Below are 24,869 nucleotides of genomic sequence, written 5' to 3' on the forward strand. Positions count from 1 at the left end.
TCAGCGGAACAGGAACTCTGTTACCTTGGCAGGGAGGCCGTCGCCAGACAGTGTGGGGCGGGTGATACAGCGGCAAGACCCTTGCTAATATGCTTCGAAAACCTTGGGCCAGTGACTACATCTCGGAACTGCTAGATGATGAGCAGGAGGTGCATAATAGCACAGATGGCATAATATCTATTTTGTCCTAGTACTACAACTGACCTCTACAAATCAAATGTGACCCCTGACCCTAGGAACCTACAGAAGTTCCTTGACTTAGTTCAGCTCCTCTGGCTACAGGACTCTCAAAGACAATATCTGGATGTGCCCCTTTCTGTTGAGGACATAGTACAGACCATACAGAGAATGTCTGGAGATAGAGAATCGGAACTCAATACATCCTTCAACAAGGAATACCCTCAAATGCTAGCCCCCCATCTGCTGCTAGTCTATGAGATGACTGTACAGACAGGCATACTGGCCCCCTCCCTATGTGAGGCTGTTATTGTGATGATCCTGAAACCTGGGAAGCCGGCTGATAGATGTGATTTGTATTGGCTGCTCTCGATGATCAATGAGAAAATATTTGCTAAATTGATTTTGTCCAGACTGCTCCCCCTTCTGCCTGAGGAGGCTTAGTTCCTGACGAATTTACTGCTCACAATTTACACACTATGTTTGCGCTCCTTCACTCTGTTGATCCCCAACTCAGTGAGGTGGCAATCTTTATGGACGCACTAAAGCCTCCGACTCCTTAGAGTAGGCCTACCCTTCCAGCTCTTGGAGCACCTCAGCATTAGCCCTCACTTTATCTGATAGATTAAGCTACTGTATACAAACCCTCATGTACTGCTCTGCATTAATGGCCTGGTTGCCTCTTCTTTCCCCATTGCCCGTGACGCCAGAAAGGGGTGCCTGCTATCACCCATCCTGTTTGCCAGTGCGATGGAACCACATTCTCACAGACACCTCGCGTGCACTTCCAGGTGGATATTGGTCTCTATGTATGCTGACAAAGTCAAGTTATATGTCCACAACTCACACAGCACTACCTCACCGATAATCCGGGAATTTATTACATTTGGCAGCTGTGCTGGGATTTGTATTGACTGGTCTAAGTCGATCATCTACCCCCGAACCCCGCTGCTCGTCTTTCAGTTCTGCAGTGTGTTCTGAGCTGGTTCACTGTCTAGGAGTTTGGCTTCACAGGAGAGTAGATGTACTCTTGATGGTAAATTATAACGCATTGATGCTCTGGCTGGCGGAGCAAATCCAGACTTGTTTCTGACTACTACTGTCTATGGTGGGTAGGACCGCCATTGCTAAAATGGGATTCCTGCCTACGTTTCTATATTTATTCATAAATATCCCTCTTCCCCTGAGCACACAGGTCTTCAGGTGCCTACGTGCCAACTTGCCAATCTCAAGGTCCTGCCTTGGGCTGGTAAGCAGTCCAGAGTTGCTTGAGAAATGCTGACCCTCTCCGTTGCGCAGGGTGGACTACACCGAATATGTACCAGTGCTCTTTGCGTATCCAAGCGCAGTTTGCACTTTTCTGGCTTCACCCGCCACTGTTCCAGCCACATCTGGCCATTGAAACAGATGAGTCGTCCCACTGCCATTTGAACACTGCTGCATGCCTGTCTGTCAGACGACCACGCAGAGTCAATGATTTGGTGGCATGCACTGAGTGGGCCTGGGTTCATCTGCGTATTAATTCTCTGCTTGCTTGTCTATACGCACCAGGTATATGACTTGCTGGAAACCTCATGCTTCCCATCACTCGTGAGTATGATGCATGTCTCCAGTTGACTCAGTTACAGCTCCGTACATTCTGAAACTTATACCCAGAAGGACAATTTATCTCATCCCAGCAAATCCTGGATGACACGCCACACTCAATTCTTGATGTATTCCTCTATTACAGACTTGTGGCATCTGTTAGAGCAACACATGCCACCTTTCCTGAGGCTCCCCCAACCTTCCATGTTCTTGATGCTCTCATAACATAGCCGGGTCTGGTGGCTTAGTGGACTAATGTGTCCACTGCAGGGACCTGTGTTTGACCTCATGGTCACAGGTTCAAATCCCGGCGGGTCCACTCAACCTTCATCCATTTTGAGGTCGATAAAATGAGTACCATTGAGTTGGGTAATAATAAACATCTGTTATTCAGCGCTTTGAGACCCCTGGGTGATAAGTGCGCTTTACAAATACAAGTGTTATGTTTATGTTATACAAAAGAGGGTGGTGATGGACGGAGCATCAGAACCAATCAAACACTCACACCCAGTCAACAGATCAGGGTTTGATCCATCACCGTTCTTTAGCCCACTCTGCCACCCCAGTTCAGACATGGCCATATGCAAATCAGTCTGACCCTGTGCCTCATGGGAACAGTCCAGCCCGAACTGCCAAGCCATGCCTTCCCTGGACCGGAAAGAAGCTTCCTAGGACCGGTTTCTGGCAATTCAGCCGTCTTCAGCCAGGCTTGCTTGAATCCAGTGGCAAAGATGGGTCTCTTGGAGGATGCCAGCTGTTTCAGATGTTCAGCCGTCAAGGCCACATTTCCTCAACTTGCATGGCAGTGCCGAGGAGTGGCCCGGTTCTGGAATAAGGTTTTCCACATTAGTGAATGGATCACTGACCATTGCCTACTTAGATCTCCACTAGTTGCTCTGTTGGGATACCTTAGGGAGGCCCCACCTGATGTCTGCCGGCTAACAGCTATGCTGCTTAACATGGCTAGGCGAATGGTGGCCCAACTGTGGGGTGGGTGCCCCACTCAAAAAGTTAAATGCTAGTTGCAAGATGTATCCTACTGACAAGAGCAGTTGGAGGCATATCGGGAATTTATGCTGGAGCGGTCTCGACCAAAAAACATCTGAGGCCCCTTTATTAATTACTTGTCTTTGAAGAGGGAGACTACACTGGATGAGGAAGCACACGCTACTTGAAGCGTGCCTGCTATCGCTTGCATCACTCTCTCTCACTCTTATCGCTAGCGTCTTACACCCCCAGCCCCCCTTGATTACTCAAAGTCATCTGAAAGACAACACTGCTATGTCTCAACTAAGTACTGTATGTACTTGACATGTGAGTCTGTGTGCCTATGTTGGGTTAATATATATGCTACATTTGTGTCATTCTCACACGTCTCTCCGTCATTCATACAGCATCATCATATGCTGTGGACTGCTGTTCTCTATTTGCTTACACCTGATCTCAGTTCCCTGTTCCTGTGTGATTGTTTTCAGGCTAACATTCCTCCTTAATTCCATGATCTCTGTTTTTGGGGTCTAGCTGGATTCCAGTGATTCTTTATCAGTTAGTTAGAAGAAGAGAGAAGGCATGGATGGCATAATTCAAGCTCGTCCTTTCCAAAGATGTTAGTGTGACCATGTCGGAGCATCCTTTCGGCTCTTCTCCTGACTGTGGCAGCACCCCAGGGCCAGGACAGGTGTTCGCCTTAGCCCGACCTCTAGATGGAAGATCTTGAAAGCTAAGTCTGGGCTTCTTCATGGGATATATTTACATACTTCCTTTAAATGAAGCAAGACATTTTGGGAACAAGATCGTTCCAATTTCAAAAATCTTTTTCTGATGGATACTACTAGCCGCAGATTCCTTACCTTTGAATATCCTCTGTCTCCAGACTGGATCTGAAGAATTTTGTAGCAGTGCTCCTGCAAGCTGATAGGTGGCAGCATCGTGTGGCCATTTGATTACTCCACCCGCCCCGGAAGTGGAAGAACAAAGCCATATATAAGCACCACCCAAGGGCTCTGATGTCAGTTCCTTTCTGTCCGTGCAGTCTGACACGGAACTGGAGCTCTGCCCCCAACTTTGTCCCAAAACGTTTTTCATAGTGTGTTAGGGTACAATGTCCCCACCTACAATGACAGGACTCAAGCTGTGCCATGACTGAAGGAAGCAGATGTCCTGTACGGACCTGCAGGAGATGTACCTTTTGTGCCCGTGTTCTGGGTATGACTCAGTCATGTGATAAAGGCCTCCTAAAGCAACCCAAAGCTGATTCGAGCGGCTAGTGCTTATGAGCTGTAACTTCCTGTAGGATTGATTCTTGGTTGTTTGACGATCCTAGCTTTAGAGAGTTGCCTAATTGGCATTAACTGATATTAAAAAAACTTTTAAAGTACTAACTGGACATTGAAGCGAAGGAACAGATTTACAAACATTTTGCGCTGTTTTTGGGACATAAAGTGCTCTCCTTCTCACGCAACGCAGCATTTTTGCCTGTTGTGCTACATTGTGTGAGAATTTAGTAATCTCGCCCTAATTGTCATCTATTGTGTTACACTGTGTCCTCCACACTCAAAAGTAGGTATTGACTGCCCGGCCACTAAATTAACTAAGTGTACCGAAATGTCTCTTTTTGCATTATCACCCTCAAAGTTTGGACTGGTGCTGCTGGTTTTTCAACTTTGAAAGTGCACTGAAGCCTACTAACAAAACCTCAGTGAAGTGTTTTAACCCTTTGCAGAGAATATGTTGAATTGGCTATCTCTAATGGGCTTAAGCTAACTTACTTAGAAGTCCCTAGTTTATGGTACCAAGGGCTCCCAGGGCCTGTAAGTTAAAGTGCGCACCCATGGCTGCAGCGCTGATTGTGCCACCCTCGGTGTGACAACGTGCAGCATGGCTCCCAGCCTGACACTGCAGCCTGGAAGAGCAGTTTTAAACGGCTAAATCTACTTTGCCATTTAAACCTATGGCAAAGCCTGCACCTTCCGTAATACTATATGTAAGCCTCTCCTAAGGAAGACCTATTGATCCCTAAGGCAGGGACCTGTATATTATAAGTAGGACGTGAACTTTACGGTTTCCTATTAGTAAAAAAAGCCCAACCTGTGCTTATTACTGTGGAAAGGCTAGTAGCCTCTTCTGCCAAGCACAGAGTTGTAGGCTGGCATCTCAGCGTAGACAATTTTTGAACGGCACTACTAAAATGGGGACTTCAAGGTATCAAATTAATCGTGGCATTAAACCAGATTTCTTGAATTTAATGTCACTTTTAAGGAAAAGCAACTTTTAGAAAGTTCCCATTCTGCTGCCCATTTTTTCTGGTGGCCATTCACTGATACTGGCCATGAGCCAGCCTTCTGTCATCCTGGGGAGGAGTGTAAACCACTCTCAAGTAAGGAACAACAGGGGTCTGCCCACTGGGAGGTGCTACCACCCCTCTGAGGAAGCCACATACGTTTTCCTAGTTTGTATAGGTCTTAGTTTTGGGGTGGCCTGAGCGCTGGGGATCTCATTCTCTGTGTATGGTACTCGTCTCCTAAATTTGCTTGGATTTCTAACTGCTCCTGTTTGGCTTCAGATGCTGCTTAAATTGAATGAAGATTCCAGGATCTTCCCCTTGCAGAAGAATGAGAGCATGGAACGGTGTCAAAGCGAGGCTTACCTCAGCGAGATGGATGTCTGCTCAAAGAATACAAACTCAATGGGTAATTAATCACATACATTTAAGTCATTTATTATGCACGTTGCAAGGATGCTTAGAAAGGCATCCTGTTGATTAAGGTTCATCCTTTGAGGTTCGGGATTCAGAAGTTGGACCATAGACAAGCTGTGGCAACATTTGACCATCTTAAGTAACTCTCCTGCCTGAGTAAATCATTCCTGCCCCTCAAGTCTCTAGGTCAGCTTTCTCCTCCAGATTCTGCTGGTCTATTATTGTACAGACCAAACGATTACTTCTGATGTCTGTACCTGTAACTGGATCTGCACCACAACTAACCACCTGTCAAGTGGGTAGATCTGCACAGAACAAGCACTGTGAGGATCATCACACTAACAATCAAGACAGATCAACCCTGGTAAATAATGTGTAGCCCAGGCTTTTTATTGGTTTTGAGTAACTTTTGCAGCAGCAAAAAGCCTGCCACTGCAGACTCCCCCTTGAGATGTAATGGCCTGAAAGAAGTGATATAACTAGCGTTTGTGACCTCATATATCAATGTAAGTGCTTTCAGAATCAAGAATAGGGAAGCTTGATAGGCCCCCTGAAATAGAGGTGTATTTGGGTTTGAGACAACAGGACAGATTGGTAGATGGGCCACACTGGGAAAACAGAACATGACCTAGCCCAGGAGTACGCCTTAGAAAGACTGACAACCAACCCTAGTTCTAGCAGCTAAATCTCTGCAACATTTGCTGAATGGTGCACGTGTAATAGACCTCTGGACTCGATTCAACCAATTAAAACTTATTTATTGAACTTTTTACCTAAATTAAAAAGAACAAGTACAACCGTAGTAAGTATGAAATGTACAGGCAGCAACCACAGCGAGGCTTAGAACTCAGCAGGACACAATAAATTTAGCTTCTTGTTCAAAGTCCAGTGTTCGTGTCTGCCCTTAGGAAGCGTCACACTGTTGTACATATTATTGAGGTACCTGCATTCTGGGAGCATTTGCTGGTGGTGGCAAAGTTATGGTGAAGCAATGTAAAGACCCATTCCAGAAGTGATTCCAGGTACATTGCTCCTTCTGGTCGAGCACAGGAAGTAGACATTGACAGTGACTTGTGTGGTGTATCAGGGATGACTGTGGTACCCCTGGGTGACAGAAGACCAGTGTGTCAGTCTTGGAGGTACACATGCAAAATCTAGACATTTATGACAACAGGGGCTCTTTCAAACCCAAGTAGTTCTGTAGTGGGAAGGCACTCTGACTGAGCAAAGTTTGTCCTACCTTCTCTCTGGGATGGGTTCAAATTCATCTACATTCGTCAATTAGAACCACAACATTATGCGCAAAAAAGCTTGACATTCACATAAATAGATAGACATTTACTACTTATATTACCTCCCTGTTAGGAATCTTTCTGTTTGTGTAGTGTTTCCACAGTCAAATATCTTACAAAAGTGAGATGAGTCTGTCCTTGTATATTAGTAGTATATATTGGGAACTGGGGGCCCCCACAGATGTTTGGTAGAATCACAAGGGACCAGATATATTCGATTGCACATGGCGGGAAAGATTCTCAGTATGTGTCTTCCAGTGAAAAGTAATACTTAGAACATGTTGTCATTCCCTGGGACAGTTTCTCCTTATTCAAAAAACAAAATGCAAATTCCAAACTCTTTGACTGAAGAAGAATGGGAACACCCATGTCAGGAAATGGATTTAGATTTGGAAAGAAAGAGTAGTAGAATTCTGATCCTAAGACTAAGCTGCACATTGTCGGTTTCTGGAGGGCTGCTGTTGTAATGCTGCATCCTGGGCGAAAACCCGACTGTTGTACACAAGTGAGGATTCTTTTTGATCTGCTCAGTTGGGTTGATGCACATTTTTCTGTGACTTTTCCAATGAAAGGGAGGTTTGTGAATGGATGCTACCTATTGTGGCTCTTCGAACTGAGAGGGTTTTCTTTTGTACGGATGAGACTGGCCTAATTATTGTCTCTTGAGAAAGATCCCAAGATGGACAACACATTTTATTCAGAGGATCTTTAACATGGTTCTCTTGTGTAGAGTCAGGATTTTTTTGGCCACATTCCCCTTCTTGGTATGTTATGTCCATTCGTATTGTCCAGTTTCATTACTTAGGCCTGGATGGCTGCCAGCAGGTAGGATGCTAAGCATTTTCAATGCCACAAAGTCCAACTAAAATGTTTTTTCTCCTAATGATGTAGGCCACTCCGTGTTATTTAAGTTTCTGCAAGATAACCTTTTTTCAGCATAGAATATTTTAACAAGTGTGTGTTTTACACAGATACAGAGTAGAGAAATAAGGTAACATCTGCTTTCAGTACTCGCAGTCTTGCTCCTTTTACATAGCGTATAACTCACAATTGAAATGTTCATTAACAATGTCTTTTCAAGATAAATCGCCAATTTGGGAGACAAACTGCATTTCCAGTTGAGTCTATTGTATTAAATTTGTTTCACTGTGATAGGTGGACCAGCAGGATAAATGTGTCTGTCTTTGCTTCATCTCTAGCAGGTGAAGTGTTGATGGTTGGCAGCGCACACAGCCAGAATCCAGAAGAGTGCGCAGTTCAATTACAGCCTCATGCTTTTTCTGGAAAATCCATGGATGGGGCACCAACTCATGTTGTGAGCAGACAAAACCACGAAAGTTGGCAAAGTTCACAATGGACGCAGGAGCACAAAGCGTTGTTTGCAGGTGAATGCGAAAGAGGTCTCAGTCGCCAAGCAGCCTTCCCAATGCAGCACAAGTCAGGAGAAGAACCTCATGCCGCAGCTGAACATTGGGGAAACACTTACAATGAGATTCATTTTCCAGAGCAGCAAGAGAACCATGCAAGAGCTTCACCATTCGTGTGCCACTGGTGTGAAAAGAGCTTCTTTTGGAAGTCGCATTTGTTGATGCACGAAAGGATCCACATGAGCGAGAAGCCGTTCCTCTGCGAGGAATGTGGGGAGAGATTCCAGTGGCGCTCGGAATGGACTGAACACCAGATGTGTCATACTGGAGAAAGGACGCACAGATGTGCTGAGTGTGGCCAAGGCTTCCACCACAGCTATGGTCTTCTGGAACACCAGAGGCTTCATGTGCTGCAGACCACCTCTCTGAGTGTTGACGTGAACCTGAGTTCCTCTGAGTCTCTGAATCTGACTGATCATGACAAGACTTCGGACAGTAAGAAGCTTTTCCAGTGTGACGAGTGTGGGAAGAGCTTCAAACTCAACGAGTCCCTTGTCCTCCATCAGAAAAGAAGTCACACCGGAGAGAAGCCATATAACTGTCCAAAATGTGACATGAGTTTCATTCGAAGGCATCAGTTTAGGACACATTACAAACTGCATCGAGCTGAACGGCCGTACAGATGTGTCCCGTGTGGGAAGAGCTTCAAAGGGAGAATGTACTTTTTGAGGCATCAGAAGGTTCACGCGAGTGAGGTAATGTGCTGGTAGTGTGACACATACTGATATTGCATGTTGGTGAAATGTCATGATATTGCAGTGAGTGATGCCCTGTAAAAGTTGCCTTGACATATTGTTCACTCATTTAATTACAACCTCAATGCTCTTTCTCTTGAGGGTTTTGTTTATTCTGATCCATGCCCTGTGAGACCTCAAGATTCCTCAGTTTACCTTGTGAAGAGGTTGATTTTCTAGTGCTACATCTGAAACCTGCTCCAGCATGCCTTTTACGCACTCCTAGTATTTTGCCCACCCCTCTTTCTCAGTATAACTCTAATGGATTAACTGAATATTTGGTATGCAGGGCCAGTGTTCCTCCTGGAACAATACAACGGCAGAACACTGACCCCTTCCCTTATGAAGCTCCAGGGGTGGAGTTCACGTACAATAGCTGCTTACCGCCCTTGAGCACCTTTCTTTAAGGCATTCTTGGGTAGTCTGAGGGTACAGAAAGAAAGGGCAGATATTGTTAAGGCTGTGTAGCTGCAGCAGCCCCCACGCTCAAGCAAGCGCTTGCACATCCAATGCCAGGGAAGCATATGGCCCCCTCCAGAGGTACTTTTCACTAATCCATCTAACTTTTGGGCACACAAATGAAGCTGGAGAGTCAAAAGAGCATCGATCTGTTTATGTTATTTTATATTTTATGTGCTATATGTTTTAGCATTGAATAGCATGCTACTTGTGTGCCATCATCGCCTTGAGATGAAGCGATTACAGTCAGACCTGTATGTTTGTTTGGAGATTTTGTGGCTGTAGTATGTTGTATGTGAGAAGAGTTAGTTGTGATGAGTGTGTTCCTCATATGCTGTGTGGTCCTTTTGCATTGAACTTGACATTCCTTGTACTTGTGTACGTGTAAACCTAGCTAGAGAACCAACAAAGGGTAAGGCCCCAGGGATTCCAGACTGTTTACAAAGAGACAGGCTGCAAGTAAGTAATTGTAATTGTAACTGGGTTTTGTATCGCGCCAACTCACCGACAGGTCTCAAAGCGCTACTGACCAAGTACAGCACCAAAGGTGGACTAAGAATATATAGGTGTCTGATCTAGTAACCGACTATTTAAGCGGGAATGCGTTTTTAAAGAGTAAAGTATTTAAGGACTTCCTAAAATGGAGAAGATTGGGTTCTCTGCGAAGTGCCTCCGGTAGCTTATTCCAAATGGTAGGAGCCTGAACTGAAAAAGATCTGCCTCCTTTTGTCGTTAGCTTAAAACGTGGACGGGATAGCAGAAAAGATCCGGACGATCGCAGGGCGCGCTTAGGTTCGTGTATTTCGAGCCTTTCTTTTATGTAGGCTGGCGCCTGTCCGTGGATTGCTTTGTGGCAGATACACATACTTTTAAATTCAACTCTCTGCACCACAGGCAACCAATGTAGCCTGTGGAGCAGAGGGGAAGCATGAGTTCTCCTCGGCATTCCAAAAATCAGACGTGCTTCGTCATTCAGGATGATCTGAAGACGGTTGATGGAGTTCTTTGGAAGGCCGAGGTACAACGCATTGCCATAGTCTATTCTAGACACTATTGTGGCTGAAACAATGGTTCGCAGCATATTCCTCGAGAGCAAGGGGGCGAGTTTACGTAGTTGCCTGATCAGATTGGTACAGGAACCAACTACAACGGATACTTGGTTGGCCATCGAGAGTTCCTGATCGATTTTCATCCCAAGACTCTTAACACTAGGGCATGGTTTCGGAGTAGGTCCTAGTTCTTGTGGCCAAAACAAATCGTTCCAGGGGGAAGTAAAAGTTGAGATTACAAGGACTTCCGTTTTGTCTGGATTGATTTTCAGCAAATTGGACGACATCCAATTCACTGTAAATCGTAGTATGTCCTGGACCATTGATTGAGCCGATGGTGTATTATCCATCATTGGATAATACACCTATTGCCTATCATGTACGATGGAAATGCCCCTTGAAGAGGCGAGCCTTCAGTTTTTTTCTCAAGAGTAGGAGAGTTGAAGGAGGGATGTTGTTCCATGTAAATGAAGACCTGTCTCTTGATCTTTTCCTACTTGCAAAGCTTTGGTTTCATTCCAGCAGTGTCATAGCTCCTGGTTTGGTCCTGTTCATTGTGAGGGGTTAGTTTCTCTGCCAGGTTTGCATGGTAGGTGTTGCTGATGGCTTTGCATGTGATGCAGCAGGTCTTGAAGATGATGCAAGTCTGGAGGGGGGGGCATTGTAATTCCTTTAGTGTAGTGGTGAAATGGCTGAACTTCTTCATGCCCATTGATAAAGAGAGCATCAATATTGCCTTTCGTGCGTGCGATGGTGGGGGCATGCTGTTAAGCAAAGCGATGCCTCTATCCTAGTGGGAGAGAACACGGCTTGCTTGGTTGTTTTTGAAAAGCTTCACTTTGTTCTGGAGGAAGAACTGGTATAGTGTTGTCTTGTTCTTGGCTATATTTCTCTTACAGCAAAGGTTGCCACCAAGTGTAAAACAAAGCAATTTAGCTTTGGTTGTTAGTGGGTTGTAGTTGTCAAGCAAATCGCGCTATTTGCAGATCAGTATTACCAAATTCCTAATTCAATGTTTTATTTATTCATGAATAGTGGCATAACATGGATGTTGTACACACGCTGAACCATCAATTGGAAGCAGGTGGTGGTAACCAGGTGCCAAATATGAACGCGGCGAGAAAATCATTTTGTATTGTCAGATTGGCTGCAATTATGCTCGGGTGAGCTGCACTCGACGGATTAGCTCCAGTCACGGCAGAACACAACCAGACCAGCGGCGGGTCCTCCGCTAAGGCAGAGGAGCATTGCCCACTTCTCTGTCAGCAGTTTGAAAAGGAAAAATAAAATGATAATAACACAATGTTATTATCATTTTATTTTCCGTACTGGCTCAGTTCTTGGTGCGGGCAGGACTGTCCAGAGCAGGAGAAGGAGTGGTGGGCACTCTCCTAAGTGCGCATGGCGGTTTGGCCGGCCATCTTGGGCCGGTCAAACAGTCATGTGCACTCAGCATGTTCTCCACCCAGACCCGGCTGTATTGCACAGCCTGGGTGGAGAACATGCACAGGCTCAGTCCCTGTCTGAGTGCTGAACCACGGCGCTCAGACCAATCACAACGCTGCTGTCATGCTGGTGCTCTTTCAGACTCTAGCAGTCCTCTGTCTCAGGCATTACTTGTCTTGTCCTGAAGATGATCCCAGAACTGTGCTAAAGGGATCGAAATGTCGTTGACTTCTCGCACTCGGACACAACTTTATACCCCTTATTATTATGTGCTTGAGTGATGTATTTTCTGCTGGCCTAACTGATGTATTTTTGGCCACTCTTCGTCAAATGCCTGAGTTCTTTCTCCTTTTAAATGTTGTACATGTTCCCACTTGTATGTTGTTCTTTTAATTTGTTACATTAAACGATCATGTTCAGTTGGACAGCTACATATAGATATCATTGTATTTCTATATAAAAATCTTTTCTACAAATCGTTTTCTTGATAGGGACCATTGTTCCTGTAAAATGTCATGCTAGTGACAGCAGAGTCTTGATTGGCTACGGGAGTTTGAGAGCCTGTGTGCTTTTTCATTCCCCGCCCCGCCACCCATGTTAAGTAGCAACCTCCACTGGACAAAACTGGTCTTGGATTACTTGCACTCCAGGTCAGAGAGTGTCTGGTTTTGGTGTTCGGGCTACATGCTCCTGTTGAAGGAAGATTAAGGCTGATTTGCATATAGATGGGTTTAATGTTATGTTATGTTATGTTATGTTACTAGGTATTTGTTGAGCGCACGGCTACTCCCAGGAGTGTCCCGGCGCTAGATATAGGACCCGTAACACAAAACCAATTCAGCTGAAGAAATAGCCATAGAGAATATTAAAATAGCATTGTCTTTAATTTGCGGCGGAAATGCAGATCAATAGGGAGTTTATTCCATAATGAAGATACCAGAACTTGAAAGGAGCGGCCACCCTGTCGTGAAAGATAAAACCTGGGCGTATGGAACAGGTGAACAGAAGAGGACCGTAACAAACGTGTAGGCACGTAGTGTAAACAGCGAGCTCTTAAATAGGGTGCATCGATATTATGAGAAGCCTTAAAGGCAAGGACCAGAGCCTTGAATAAAATTATTTTACGTATTGGCAACCAATGTAGTGTTCTCAGAAGGGGGGGAAGTATGTGTGCGTCGGTCAGCAAGAAAAATCGCCCGTGCAGCAGCATTCTGAGCCACCTGGAGACGATTAAGAAGAAATTCCGGTAGACCCAGATATAGGACATTGACATAGTCGAGACGAGACAAGATCAAAGCCTGCACGACTATCCTTCTGTGAGATTGAGAAAGCAGAGGAAGAAAGTTCCGTAACATCCTGAGTAAACCGAAGCATGTGCCTACCACCGATTGGACCTGGGCATTCATGGAGAGTTTACTGTCCAGTTTAACCCCCAGGTTCTTTACCGTGGTAGCCAGATTGGTGGGCGGGGGCATGTTGGGTGGCCACCAGTCATGCCAATTTTCATCAGGCGCTCCGCCGAAGAAAATCATTTCAGATTTATCTGAATTGCATTTCAGGTGATTGGTGTTAAACCAACTGAAGACTGCTGAAAGGCAGAGCTTGATATTATTCCCATCAAGGACTTCATCTCTGGCACATGTAAATAGCAGTTGAGTATCGTCTGCATAAGAGACGATACTGGCGCCGAATGATTCAACCAACGTTGCCAGCGGAGCCACAAACACATTAAAAAGTGTAGGGCTCAGGATGGAGCCCCGAGGGACTCCAACGTTCATAGCTTGAATGCGGGCCTCAAAAGGGGGGGACCAAACAGTTTGCTGTCTATTGGTGAGATAGGACCGAAACCACTGCAAGGCAAGGTGCCCGATACCGCACCTCCAAAGACGATCTAAGAGAAGGTCATGGGGTACGGTATCGAAAGCTGCTGATAAGTCAAGTAGGACCAGCACTGCTCGTCCGCCCTTATCCAGAGTGACTTTAATTAATTCAGAGACCTCAAGGAGAGCGGTTTCAGTGCTAAAATTAGCACGGAAGCCAGACTGGCTAGAGTGTAGAATGTTGTTGGATTCAAAGAAATCTCAGAGGATGTGATTGACATGCTTCTCTAAAGTTTTGGATAAGGCAGGGAGCAGTGAGATGGGTCTATAATTACTCGCTATCAAGGGGTCAGCGGAGGGTTTCTTCAACAGAGGGAGAATTTTACCCAGCTTCCATTGCTTCGGGACAGTCCCCATAGAAAGTGAGAGATTCAATATCTTGTTGACAGCAGGGTTGATTATCTCAGCAATCGATGCCAAGATTTTTGCAGGACAGGGATCGGTAGGGGAGCCAGATTTCAGCGCGCGGAGAAGGTGTAGAGATTTCTCCAAAGGAATGGCAGGGAGATGTGTGAGGTGGTCTATAGTGGGGGGAGGTTGTTGGAGCAGCCAATCCAGCTTTGTGTCATAGTTAGAACTTGTTGCATCAAAAGAAGCTTGTATAGCAGAAATGTTATTGAAAAAAAATAAAGCAATGTCATCTGTCCAAGCTTTGGTAGGGGAAAAAGGGTTATTTATGACATTAGGAGAAGTAAAATCTTTCACTACTTTGAAAAGTTCAGCACATTTGTTTCCAGCTTGCTCAATTTTTTGGTTAAGGAAAGACATTTTAGCTGTGCGAATTTTGCAGTAATATGCTTTTAATGCATTTTTATAAGTTTGCTTTGCACAGGAGTCATAGCCCTGTCGCCATGTCCTTTCAAGATGTTTACAATGTTTTAATCTGTGGTGGTATAGTGAGCAAAATAATGATGAACTGAGGTAGGACCGGGATAATTACCAGTGGCTTAGATCAATTTAAACATTCCATCCATCGATGATTTTCTTTTTTTTTTTAACTTCTGATGACTCAAATGCACATCCGGCTGTCCATCTGGGGAGATGAAGGAGAAAAGAAAGGATTTGTCTTTTGCATGTAAATTTATTTGAGCAGTCAGAGGAAGAGGTTTATACCAAACATATATTAAGTAGTTGAAGTTAATAGATTAAGTAAATTCCATCTTAAGTAGGCAAAACTTACTTAGATGTGCTTTGTGCCCACCGCCTCCTTGTCACGGGTAGTTACCTCAAGTCAGTCTCGATCCCTCTCTCAGTAATTGAATTTTCCGCGGTGCAGCAGGGGATCAAATTTACTGCAGCTCCTCCTCAAACTGAGACAGCTGAGCCACACGGAGGTGGCAGCAGCCGGCGGTGCGAGCAGACAGCGCTACTGGCGCCCGTCATGACGATTTGCCACAACACCTGTCTCCCACAAGTTAACTCCTGCGGCAGGACGTGACGTCCGGTCCCTCGGCTCATAATAGCATTAAATACATTGTAGCATTAAGCAGCCTAGTAGCAGAGTGAGCGGCGCACAAAGCCTTCGGGAGCAGTGCGCGCACACCACGGCACGCGCTGCCACTCCACAGTTTTATTTAGATAGCCCTAAAAACTACTCGTCTTGACAGCTGAGGTGCTGTGCAAAATGTGTGACAGTGCATTTCCGTGCGGTGCTACAGAGCCCCACGCTGAAATGCGTTAGTCTAATACCTGATGCGTGGTTATTGGCAGGACTGGGATAGTAGCAGTTTCAGGGGCAATATCACAAAGTGCTTTTTAAGGGGTGTTTCGTATTTGTATCTATCTTTCTCGAGCCGCCCAACTGAGCCTAATGTCACTAACATAGGTTTCATGGGATTGCTCAGTGGATTTGTAGATGGCACTTACATCCTGCTATGCCCTCCCTCACACACTGAGTACTTTTACAGAAGATGCAAAAAACATAACTCACTGAATATTCAGGTTGTTTATAGCACTGCTTGCATTATATTCAGGTGGTTTATAGCACTGGTTTCATTATCACTGATTTAGTGGCAAAATATCCAGGGCGCACACGACTCCTGCATGTCTCGAGAATCAGTCTTTGCGGCAGCTGAGGAGAGGAGAGCTTGGGGTGGTTATGTGCTCAGTAAGTTATCACAACATTCTTATGCGTGCGTATGGCACAGCATAGCTTTCTGTACAGGTGGCATGGATTATGATCCCACACCTTATCCCACAGAGTCCACAATGCACATAAGCACACTAGAGGTGTCATAGAGCACACTTTTGGAAGGGTAGAGCTTGTTGCCTACATAAAAGTGGAGGAGGATTGCAGTACACACCAGAAACCCTGAGTAAAATGATGGCACCTGTGAAATGTTGCATTACCTTGAAATTAGGATGAGATTTCCTAGACCCCCGAGGATAAGGAATCTGATGAGGAAGTTCCCCCCTTATCCAACACAACCTGCACAAGATGTAACAAGGGCTGCAGAGGGCAGGGCACACAAAACACATCACCCAGAATTGTAAGGACAGAAATATGATACCAATATCTTTAAGTAACATGACTGTTTTTGCATGTTCTAAGCATGATCTTGTTTATTCATATTTGAAAGAGAACGTCAATACTTGAAGAAAAAGTGACAACAATTCTTCTAGTGAAATTCATTTTATTCCACATTATCTGTGAATTAGCATAACAAAATATAAAGCCAAATTATGTGAATCTACTTATTTTTCACTTTTGTCATAATGTACCTCCTGCTGCTTTCTCAGTGGGTTACTTTGTGTGAACTCGGGACCGGATTCACAAAGGGCCTCCGCTCTCATAGCGCAGGCTCCGCAGTTGTGGGGAGTCCCCGCAGTCGTGGGGGAGGTCCCACAGTCGTGGGGGAGGCCCCACAGTCGTGGGGGAGTCTCCGCACTCGGGAGGGATCTCCACAATGAGAATTCTAATTGTGGAGATTGCGCCCAATTGCAGAGACTTCCCCCTTTCTTCGGGGCCTCCGCCATGACAACGAAGGCCCTTTGTGAATCAGCCCTCAGTGTCACCACTCCTTCCTCCTGAAGGTCTTCCACTGCCAGCCCCTGCCGCTGACACGCTGCTCATACTAGACATCACTATTGCCTGGTGGTAGCGCTCCATGATGGGGTGATGGAAGTTCTGCAGTTCCTCCAGGACTTAAGAGGCCTGGGAAAGCTCCACCTCTAGGGTAGTATCATGGAAGCGCACGGTGTCGGTAGAAGAGGCAAGCCGCTCTACAGGTCTACTCAAGACTTGTTGGCGGTTTCTTGTGTGGTGGTGGTGTGATATTATCATCTCTATGGTATTTTGTTCTATGTTCTATGGAACATAGAACACGAAGAATGTCTGTGTGATTCTCTGAAAGGTCAGTTACTGGAGGATCTTGATGGCTGAGGTGTATATGAATAAACCTCTATTTGGTATTGAACCCATGGTTGGATATTGATTCATTTAAACGTTACAATGGCGACGATCACGGGATCTGAAGATGAATGAAAAACAACACACCTCAACATCAAACAGTGAACGTTCTTGGATGTATTTTTGCGGATCTTTGCTGTGAGGACATCGAAATTTTCGGGTGATTTACAAGGATAATTTTGCTCGTGAAAAACAAAGTGAGCGGCTGGCCTGGAAGGTACTGTTTAATTTTAAATAAATGTGTTTGACTCTGGCTTCGCTGTTTACCGAAGTGGAAACGAGGAAAATATTCTCTGGCTGCTTCGTGTAAAATCGTATGGTTAAATTTTGAGACACAAGATGGCAGCAGAGTAAAGAATTCACTGTGTACTTGAATAAAGAAAGAAGTGATATGAGTAAAAACTCCTCCAGCGGCTGTCTAATTGAAATGAGAAGGCAAAAATAACGCTTCTCCAGCGGCTGTATGAGTTTACTCACCTGGATGTTAAATGAGTAGAGGAGTTCAGGGCTGTTGCGTATAATTCATCTGGGCTGACACGTGTTGAACAGTGGGACGTTTGAAGAGGCAACGCGCCAGCGGAGCTTGGTGGAAAGCGGAGCTCCTCACTCTGTGAAGGTCGACAGCTACTGATGACGCATGAGAATCCTGTTCGAGGATTCAGTGATGGATGCGCGTCATGCGTGCAGTGTAAAAGCTTGAGCTCTTTCCTCTAATTTTCTGTGCAGGCAACGACGTCTCTTCGGTAACCTGCTGACAGATTTGACATTCTCTACGCGGTGGAACTCTATTTCAAAGGGGGAGTTGAAGTAAAGGAAGGACTTATTTTTGTGTTTCACTCCCGGTTTGCTTTTGGAGATGAACTAGGAAAAAGTATAAACGCGGAGTTAATTTATTAATTTAATAAGTTATGTTTGCTTTTAGTTTGTAGTAGAAAGTGTAGAGGTACCACTTCAAATTTAATTAACTTGCAATAGAGGTAAAGTTTATATTTGGTAAAATAAGAATTAAATAAAAGGAAGGAAGGATATATATAAAAAAATATATATATTTTGAGGTAAAATGCAGAATGTAACACCACCATCATTTTTTTTAAACACTCCAGGGGATCCACCAATTAAATGGAGTAAATGGAAGAAAATATTTGCACATTACGCTAGGGTGTGTGGAACTAATTTGAGTGCAGAAAGAAAGCAATCTTTACTTTTACACTGCTTAGGAGGGGAAGGGCAAGAGGTGTTAGAAAATTTACCAGATTTATCAAATGTAGAGCAAAGAGGGTTGAATGAATATGAAATTTGCATATTACAGCTAGATAAACATTATTTACCAAGAACGAGTGCCATAATGGAAAGGTACCATTTTGGGTTGAGAGAACAAGGTAAAGATGAAACCATAGAATATTTTCTAACAGGTTTAAGGTAACTGGCTTCAACGTGTAAGTTTGGAGGTTTAAATGAGGAACGTATTAGAGATCAATTTGTTTTAAAATGCAGAGAAGAGAAAATACGTGAGGAACTATGGCTTAAAGATGAACCAGAGTTAGAAGAAGTTATTGCTATAGCTAAAAGAGTTGAACATATGCTTAAGTGTGTTACTGAGTTAAAGAATGAGAAAAGTAAGAATGAGTCTTCTGTAGAAGAAGTACAAGGAGAAGTTTGTCAAGTACAAGAAAAAAAGGGGTCATCGACTCAAAGTGAAACAAAAAAAGAAACTGCTTCTAACAATTCTTTTGTTTGTATAAGGTGTGAAAGGGTTGGTCATAAAGCTGATTATAAAAATTGTCCAGCAATAGGTGTAACTTGTCATGGCTGTGGGAAGAAGGGTCATTTCTTAAAATTTTGTAAAAGTAAAGAGAAAAAATGTCAGAACAAAAGTGTAAAAGAAGTTATATGTCAGGTTAGTGAAAATATTTCAATTGACCATCCGGTCAGTAAGGTAAAGATTGATGGAGTAGATTTGGAAATGAAATTTGACTCTTGCTCTCATTTAACTAATATTGATAAGGAAATGTACTATAGGTGGGTTCAAGAAAAAAATCGTTTACAAAGAATGGATGTTAATCCAGGAGAATATGGTGGTCAACCCATAAACATGTTGGGTTACTTTAATGCAACCATTGAGATGAAAAACAAAATCATTTTGGGTAAAATTTATGTTTCAAAGAAAGGAGATGGTCTACTTGGATGTCCTCATCAACGTTTACTGGGGGTCACTCTCAATCCCAATGCTGAACCACAAGTTCAAATTCAAGAAGTTGAGGGAAATAAGTATGAGGTTGTAAAAGGGTTTCCAAATTTGTTTAAAAATGAGTTAGGGTGTTTGAAAGGGTATAAGCATGACATTAAACTAAAGAATGGCGCTCAAGCATCCGTGGCCAAAGTAAGAAGAATTCCCCTTGCTATACAAGAAAAAGTGGAACGTGAAATAGAGAAGCTTCTCAAACAGGATATCATTGCCAACAAACCTAATGGCGAGATTAGGTTATGCATTGATCTTCGCGCACTAAATAAAGAGGTAGTGGTAGATATATTTCCTTTACCCAACATTGATGAGATTATGTCAACATTAAGTGGGGCTAAGTTTTTCACAACATTAGATCTCACTCAAGCTTATCATCAAATTGAACTTACTGAAAGATCTCAAGATTTAACTGCTTTTATAACTCCAATGGGTACGTATAAATTTAAAAGAATGCCTTTTGGTTTAGTAAGTGCAGCTTCAGTATTTCAAAAGATAATGACATCAATCTTGAAAGGAATAAAGGGTGTAAAATGTTATTAAGATGATTTGCTAATCTTTGGTGCAACTCTAGAGGAGCATAATCGAACAGTTCAGTGTGTGTTGAAAAAACTTGAAGAGGCGGGTCTAACTTTGAAGTTTGAAAAGTGTAGATTTTCATTACAAGAAGTGAACTATCTTGGGCACTACATCACTTCTATGGGTGTAATTCCAAAGAAGGAGCTGGTAGATACTATTGTGAGGTTAGCCACTCCTACGAGTAAAGAGGAACTAGTTTCTTTTCTTGGAATGGTTGAGTTTTATGGTAAATTTATTAGTAATTTATCAAGCAAGTCGAATGCTATGAGGTTATTGCTTGTTAAGAATAAGGAGTTTGTTTGGTCTAAAGAATGTGAGAAAGAGTTTGAAGAGATAAAAGATGATTTGAGAAATGCTCCAAAATTGCAAGCATTCATTCTGGGAGGTGATACTACAGTGGTTACTGATGCAAGTTGCAAAGGTTTAGGTGCTATTCTTAAACAAAGAATAGGGGGAAAAGAACAACTTATTGCTTGTGCCTCCAGGAGTCTGAGGGGTGCAGAGTTAAACTATTCAGTCATTGAAAAAGAGGCATTGGCCATCTACTGGGCTCTTAATAAGTTCAGGAATTTTATTTGGGGGACTTATTTTAAGGTGTGCACGGATCACAAACCTCTTAAAGAAGTTTTCAGGAAAAAAGGTCTGGATTTTATTTCTGCAAGAATTAGACGGTGGGTGATTGGATTACAAGATTTCAACTTTGAAGTTGAACATCTTCCAGGTGTAGAAAATATAACAGCTGATTGTCTTTCACGGTTGGTCGATATTAGTAAAGAAGAAGAAAATTTGGAGGAAGATTTGGAAAATGAAGTGAGTGTGTGTGAAATATCTTCTGATATTGTAAATGAAAAAGAATGGAGAGATGAGCTGGAAAGGGATTCTGAGCTTGTGAAAGTCAAGAAGGTAATTCAGGGTGAAAAAACAAGTGATGTTTCTTTGGCAAAAATCTGGAGTATGATTTCACATGAATTGTCGGTAGACAATGGAATTTTACTAAGAGGTGATAAATTGATTTCACCAGTCTCGTTAAGAAAGAGGCTGATAGAGGAGGCACATCAAGGTCATCTTGGTATTGTCAAAACTAAGGAAAGGTTAAGAGCAAGTTTTTGGTGGCCTGGTATGGATTTGGAAATAGAACGTGAAGTTAGAGAATGTCTGTTATGTAAAGTTAGTGATAAAGTTCTTTCTCCCAGGACTTTACCAATGGTGTGTCGCAAATTGCCTGATGGTCCATGGGAGGATGTTGCCATGGATATAATTGGACCACTTTCAGGTGAAAAGTCAACACCTTATTTACTGGTCCTTATTGATTTGTACTCAAGGTGGGTAGAAATTTCTAGTGTGTCAGAAGTTACTTCAAATTGTGTGATTTCATTTTTGAAAGAAGTATTCAGAAGGGAAGGTTTTCCAAAAACCTTTCTGAGTGATAATGGTCCGCAATTTTGTTCCAAACAAATGGTGTTATTTTTAGAATCATGTGGGATAATTCATAAAAAATGTTCTATTTACCATCCAGAAACAAATGGGGCAGTTGAGAGATTCAACAGAGTGATAAAAGAGAATATTCAATTGTCTAGAGTTAATGGGTTAAACTGGAAAGAAGAACTACAGAAATGTATTCTAGCTCATCGTTTCTCTCCTCATACTTCTACTGGAAGATCTCCTTTTGAGCTGTTTAAAGGGAGGGTACCCAATACTAAGTTAAGTCCAGCTTGGATGAGTTGGGGAAAAGGTATAAGGAATAATGGATTGGGGAGTTGGAGAGAGAGAGAGGAAAGACTACAGTTAAAGAATAAAATTAGTTTTGATAAAAGAAAATCTGTCAAGAATGTTGTTGTTAAAGTGGGTGATCTGGTTAGAGTTAAGGCACCTGTTGGAACGTTGTCTTGGTCTAAATTTACAAAGCCATTCTAAAATCTGATCACGATGATAGTTTGGAGAAGATTATTCAATCTGATATCTCTCATTCAGAGTTGCCTTCAAAGCCAAGGAGTAGTGGACGTAAAACTAATGTTCCAATTCATCTGAAAGATTATTTAAAATAGCAATTTTGTTAATGCTTGTTTATATATAAAATTTGTATCTGTATGTATTGTGGGAGGTGTGGTATTATATGGTTTGAATTGTTAGTGTCATTTCAAATGTGGTATTCATGTTTTGATTTATTGTTAAGAGGGAGATGTGTGATATTATCATCTCTATGGTATTTTGTTTTATGTTCTATGGAACATAGAACACGAAGAATGTTTGTGTGATTCTCTGAATCTGTGAGTCAGTTACTGGAGGATCTTGATGGCTGAGGTGTATATGAATAAACCTCTACTTGGTATTGAACCCATGGTTGGATATTGGTTCATTTAAACGTTACAGGTGGTCTTCGTGGAGTTGGGCAAACCCCTCACTTAAGAGCTGAGAGAACATTGATACTGCCTGAGAAATGTCATGAATCCTTTGCACCTCTGCAGCAAAGCCTTCATATATGCTGTCTCGTAAGCCACCAACCTTGCGACTTATTTCACGCATTGTGTGATTTTATACAATGAATATACCCTCCGCTTCTGGGTTTGATTTTTTGTAATTCTGCTGCTGGCAGTGTGCAAATAACAACTCGGCTTTCTCTGGTGCTCCCCTGATTGTTTTGTTGTCTTCTCCTTGTTGAAGAGTGTGCTTAGTCCCACAGCGTGTGGGGCAGCAGTGCTGACTCCTGCACTAGCAGTTGTTACAGCACTTTGGCTGCCTCCTTGCACTGGCGCAGGGTGCCTCCCTGGTTTGCATCCTTAGACCTTATGCTGTAAGGTGATGTGCTAATCTCTTCCCCTGTTTCTTGGACTTCTGTTTCCTGCGAGGCTTCAGAGATTGTTTGACCTGTAAGGAGGCAGAGAAGGTGACACGTCAGTGACGTTGTCTAAGAAGCTTGAGATGAAGTGTGAATGTTCACTTTCACACAGGCCGAAGCCTTGATGTGTCATAATGTGCTGATGATGCTAATGTCGTATAAGGTACACTGTAATCAGGGGTGTAATCAGGGGTGTGCCTCAAAGCAAACATGGAATTCTGCGACACATATGCATGCCTCCAAACCGTACTTCTATGGAAGATATACAACTGTATTACTTGGCTTTTGCCTATACAGTCACTTTTATACTATGGACTGCATTTACCATAATGCATTGCTATGTTGTTCATATCGCAAAACATGTAATGAATCAGAAAACAGATTCATCATTTTTGCAAATGTTATGTGTGGGTGGGTGTAAAGCATGTGAGTATGATGTTATGTGCCTATACAGTTGGCTATCTTAAAAACAACTTACCCAGCATGTTATACGTGCCACTTACCTTCTGAACTAGGTGTTTTTGCAGCTGTGTCGATGCTGCAGACACCTGTTAAATTCTCTGGCTGGAGAGTCGACATAAAGGGTCTGGGTGGTGACTCGATAATCAGACCACATCATCTACTTTCTCTTGAGAATATCTTTTGTGAGTAGCATTGATCCTCTGATGTATGGGGACCCTATCTGTCTTTCTGTTGACACAGTAAGTGAGGCCTTGCCAAGTAATGTTTTCTGCTACGTACTTCTCAGTTAAAATGTCAAGCCCCTGGTCGCTGAATGTTCTTTGTGCTTCCGCCTGCTGCCGTCCTCTGGGGCTCGAGCCTGTCCTGGTGCAGGATGGGGGTGGATGGCAGTTGAGTCTACTTGGAAATGCTCTCAGTTCTTCCGTGTGGCCTGCCCACTCCTTCTAGTTCATTTCCTCCTGCATGACGTCATAGCTATGCGACAGAGCCACATTCCCAAATTGAGAATGAGTCTGATTTCCAAATTGCGAATCACTCTTCTTAAACAGCAAATCTTACGGAATTACCTTTTAAGGGCATTGGTGTTTTTGTACATTATCACATGTTTGCTAATACAGAATTTCAAAATGGAGTTTTTGCACATCGGGCCCTAGGATGCTGAGTAACTTGAATCTCTCTGTTTTAGATGATGCTGTCGGCCAAACAGGGGTTGTTGCCTCTCCGCAGAGGGGAGCCCAGAGGCGTTGCACAGCTGAAGATAGCGCTTCCCGAACAAGAGGCAAACAGCTCCTCTCAGGCTGTGTCACAAGGTAAGGGAGTGCCCAGCGTGGAAACAGGTTTCATTTTACATCATTCTTTTTCTAGAAGCTGAACTGCTAACCTGGGAGAGATTGGATCACATTATAATTCAGCAGCGTTTTGTGAAAAATGCTTTTTAGTTGTGTAAAGAAGAAGATTCTGTCACATGTTATTTTTATTTGTGTACACATTAAATGTAACAAAATCTTTGAAAGCGATTACTCTGTCTACATTTAGGGAGATTATATGACTCCTGACAGGTAACAAGCATGGGCAAAGACAATAGGTCTCACTTGTGATACCGGGACGCAGACCCATTGGCTTTGCCAGTGTTTTTTCCCCCCGAGATGTCTGCGGACGCATGAGCGGGCAACTTAGAACCGTTTTTGTTAAAGCTTCAATATAAAACATGCCTAGATGGAATCTTGGAAGGATTTTCCTTAAAGCATAGGAAAAGCATTTCATGATGGCCGCTGTGTGTCTGTGTATGGGCACGCATGTGCGCACACTGTAGGAGGGCAGGATCCTTCTGCATGATTACCCCCACTGCTTGCCTGGTACCAAGCTGTGTTTTGACTAGTCGGACTGGAATCCTGCTAATCAGGACCCCAGTCCCAGCTTTCTCCCTAAATTATTATGGTAAGTACTTATGTACATCCCAGATTGGATAGCTGGGGTACCCTTGTCAATCCAGGGCATAGGTACCCCAGATGTCTCCTATGGGCTGCAGCATGTGTTGTGCCACCCATGAGAGACCATTCAAAATGGAACTACAGGCCTGCCATTGTGGCCTGTGTA

At 43.5% G+C, this 24,869-nt stretch overlaps 1 protein-coding gene across 9 annotated transcripts in view; it reads left to right on the forward strand.

Moving 5' to 3' along the window:
* LOC146806245 (uncharacterized) overlaps positions 1-24,869 on the forward strand; it is a 381,111-nt gene that overhangs the window by 279,252 nt on the left and 76,990 nt on the right. For 8 of the 9 annotated variants that reach the window (XM_085623495.1, XM_085623494.1, XM_085623496.1 and 5 more), the window contains 3 exons: positions 5,327-5,453; positions 7,953-8,875; positions 23,959-24,082. In XM_085623495.1, coding sequence (XP_085479621.1) covers positions 5,327-5,453; positions 7,953-8,875; positions 23,959-24,082 — 1,174 coding nt within the window. The remainder of the gene's footprint in view (positions 1-5,326; positions 5,454-7,952; positions 8,876-23,958; positions 24,083-24,869) is intronic. The other variant, XM_085623493.1, reaches the window with a different exon arrangement.

This window comes from Triturus cristatus, chromosome 8 (assembly GCF_964204655.1).
Source record: "Triturus cristatus chromosome 8, aTriCri1.1, whole genome shotgun sequence".
NCBI lineage: Eukaryota > Metazoa > Chordata > Amphibia > Caudata > Salamandridae > Triturus > Triturus cristatus.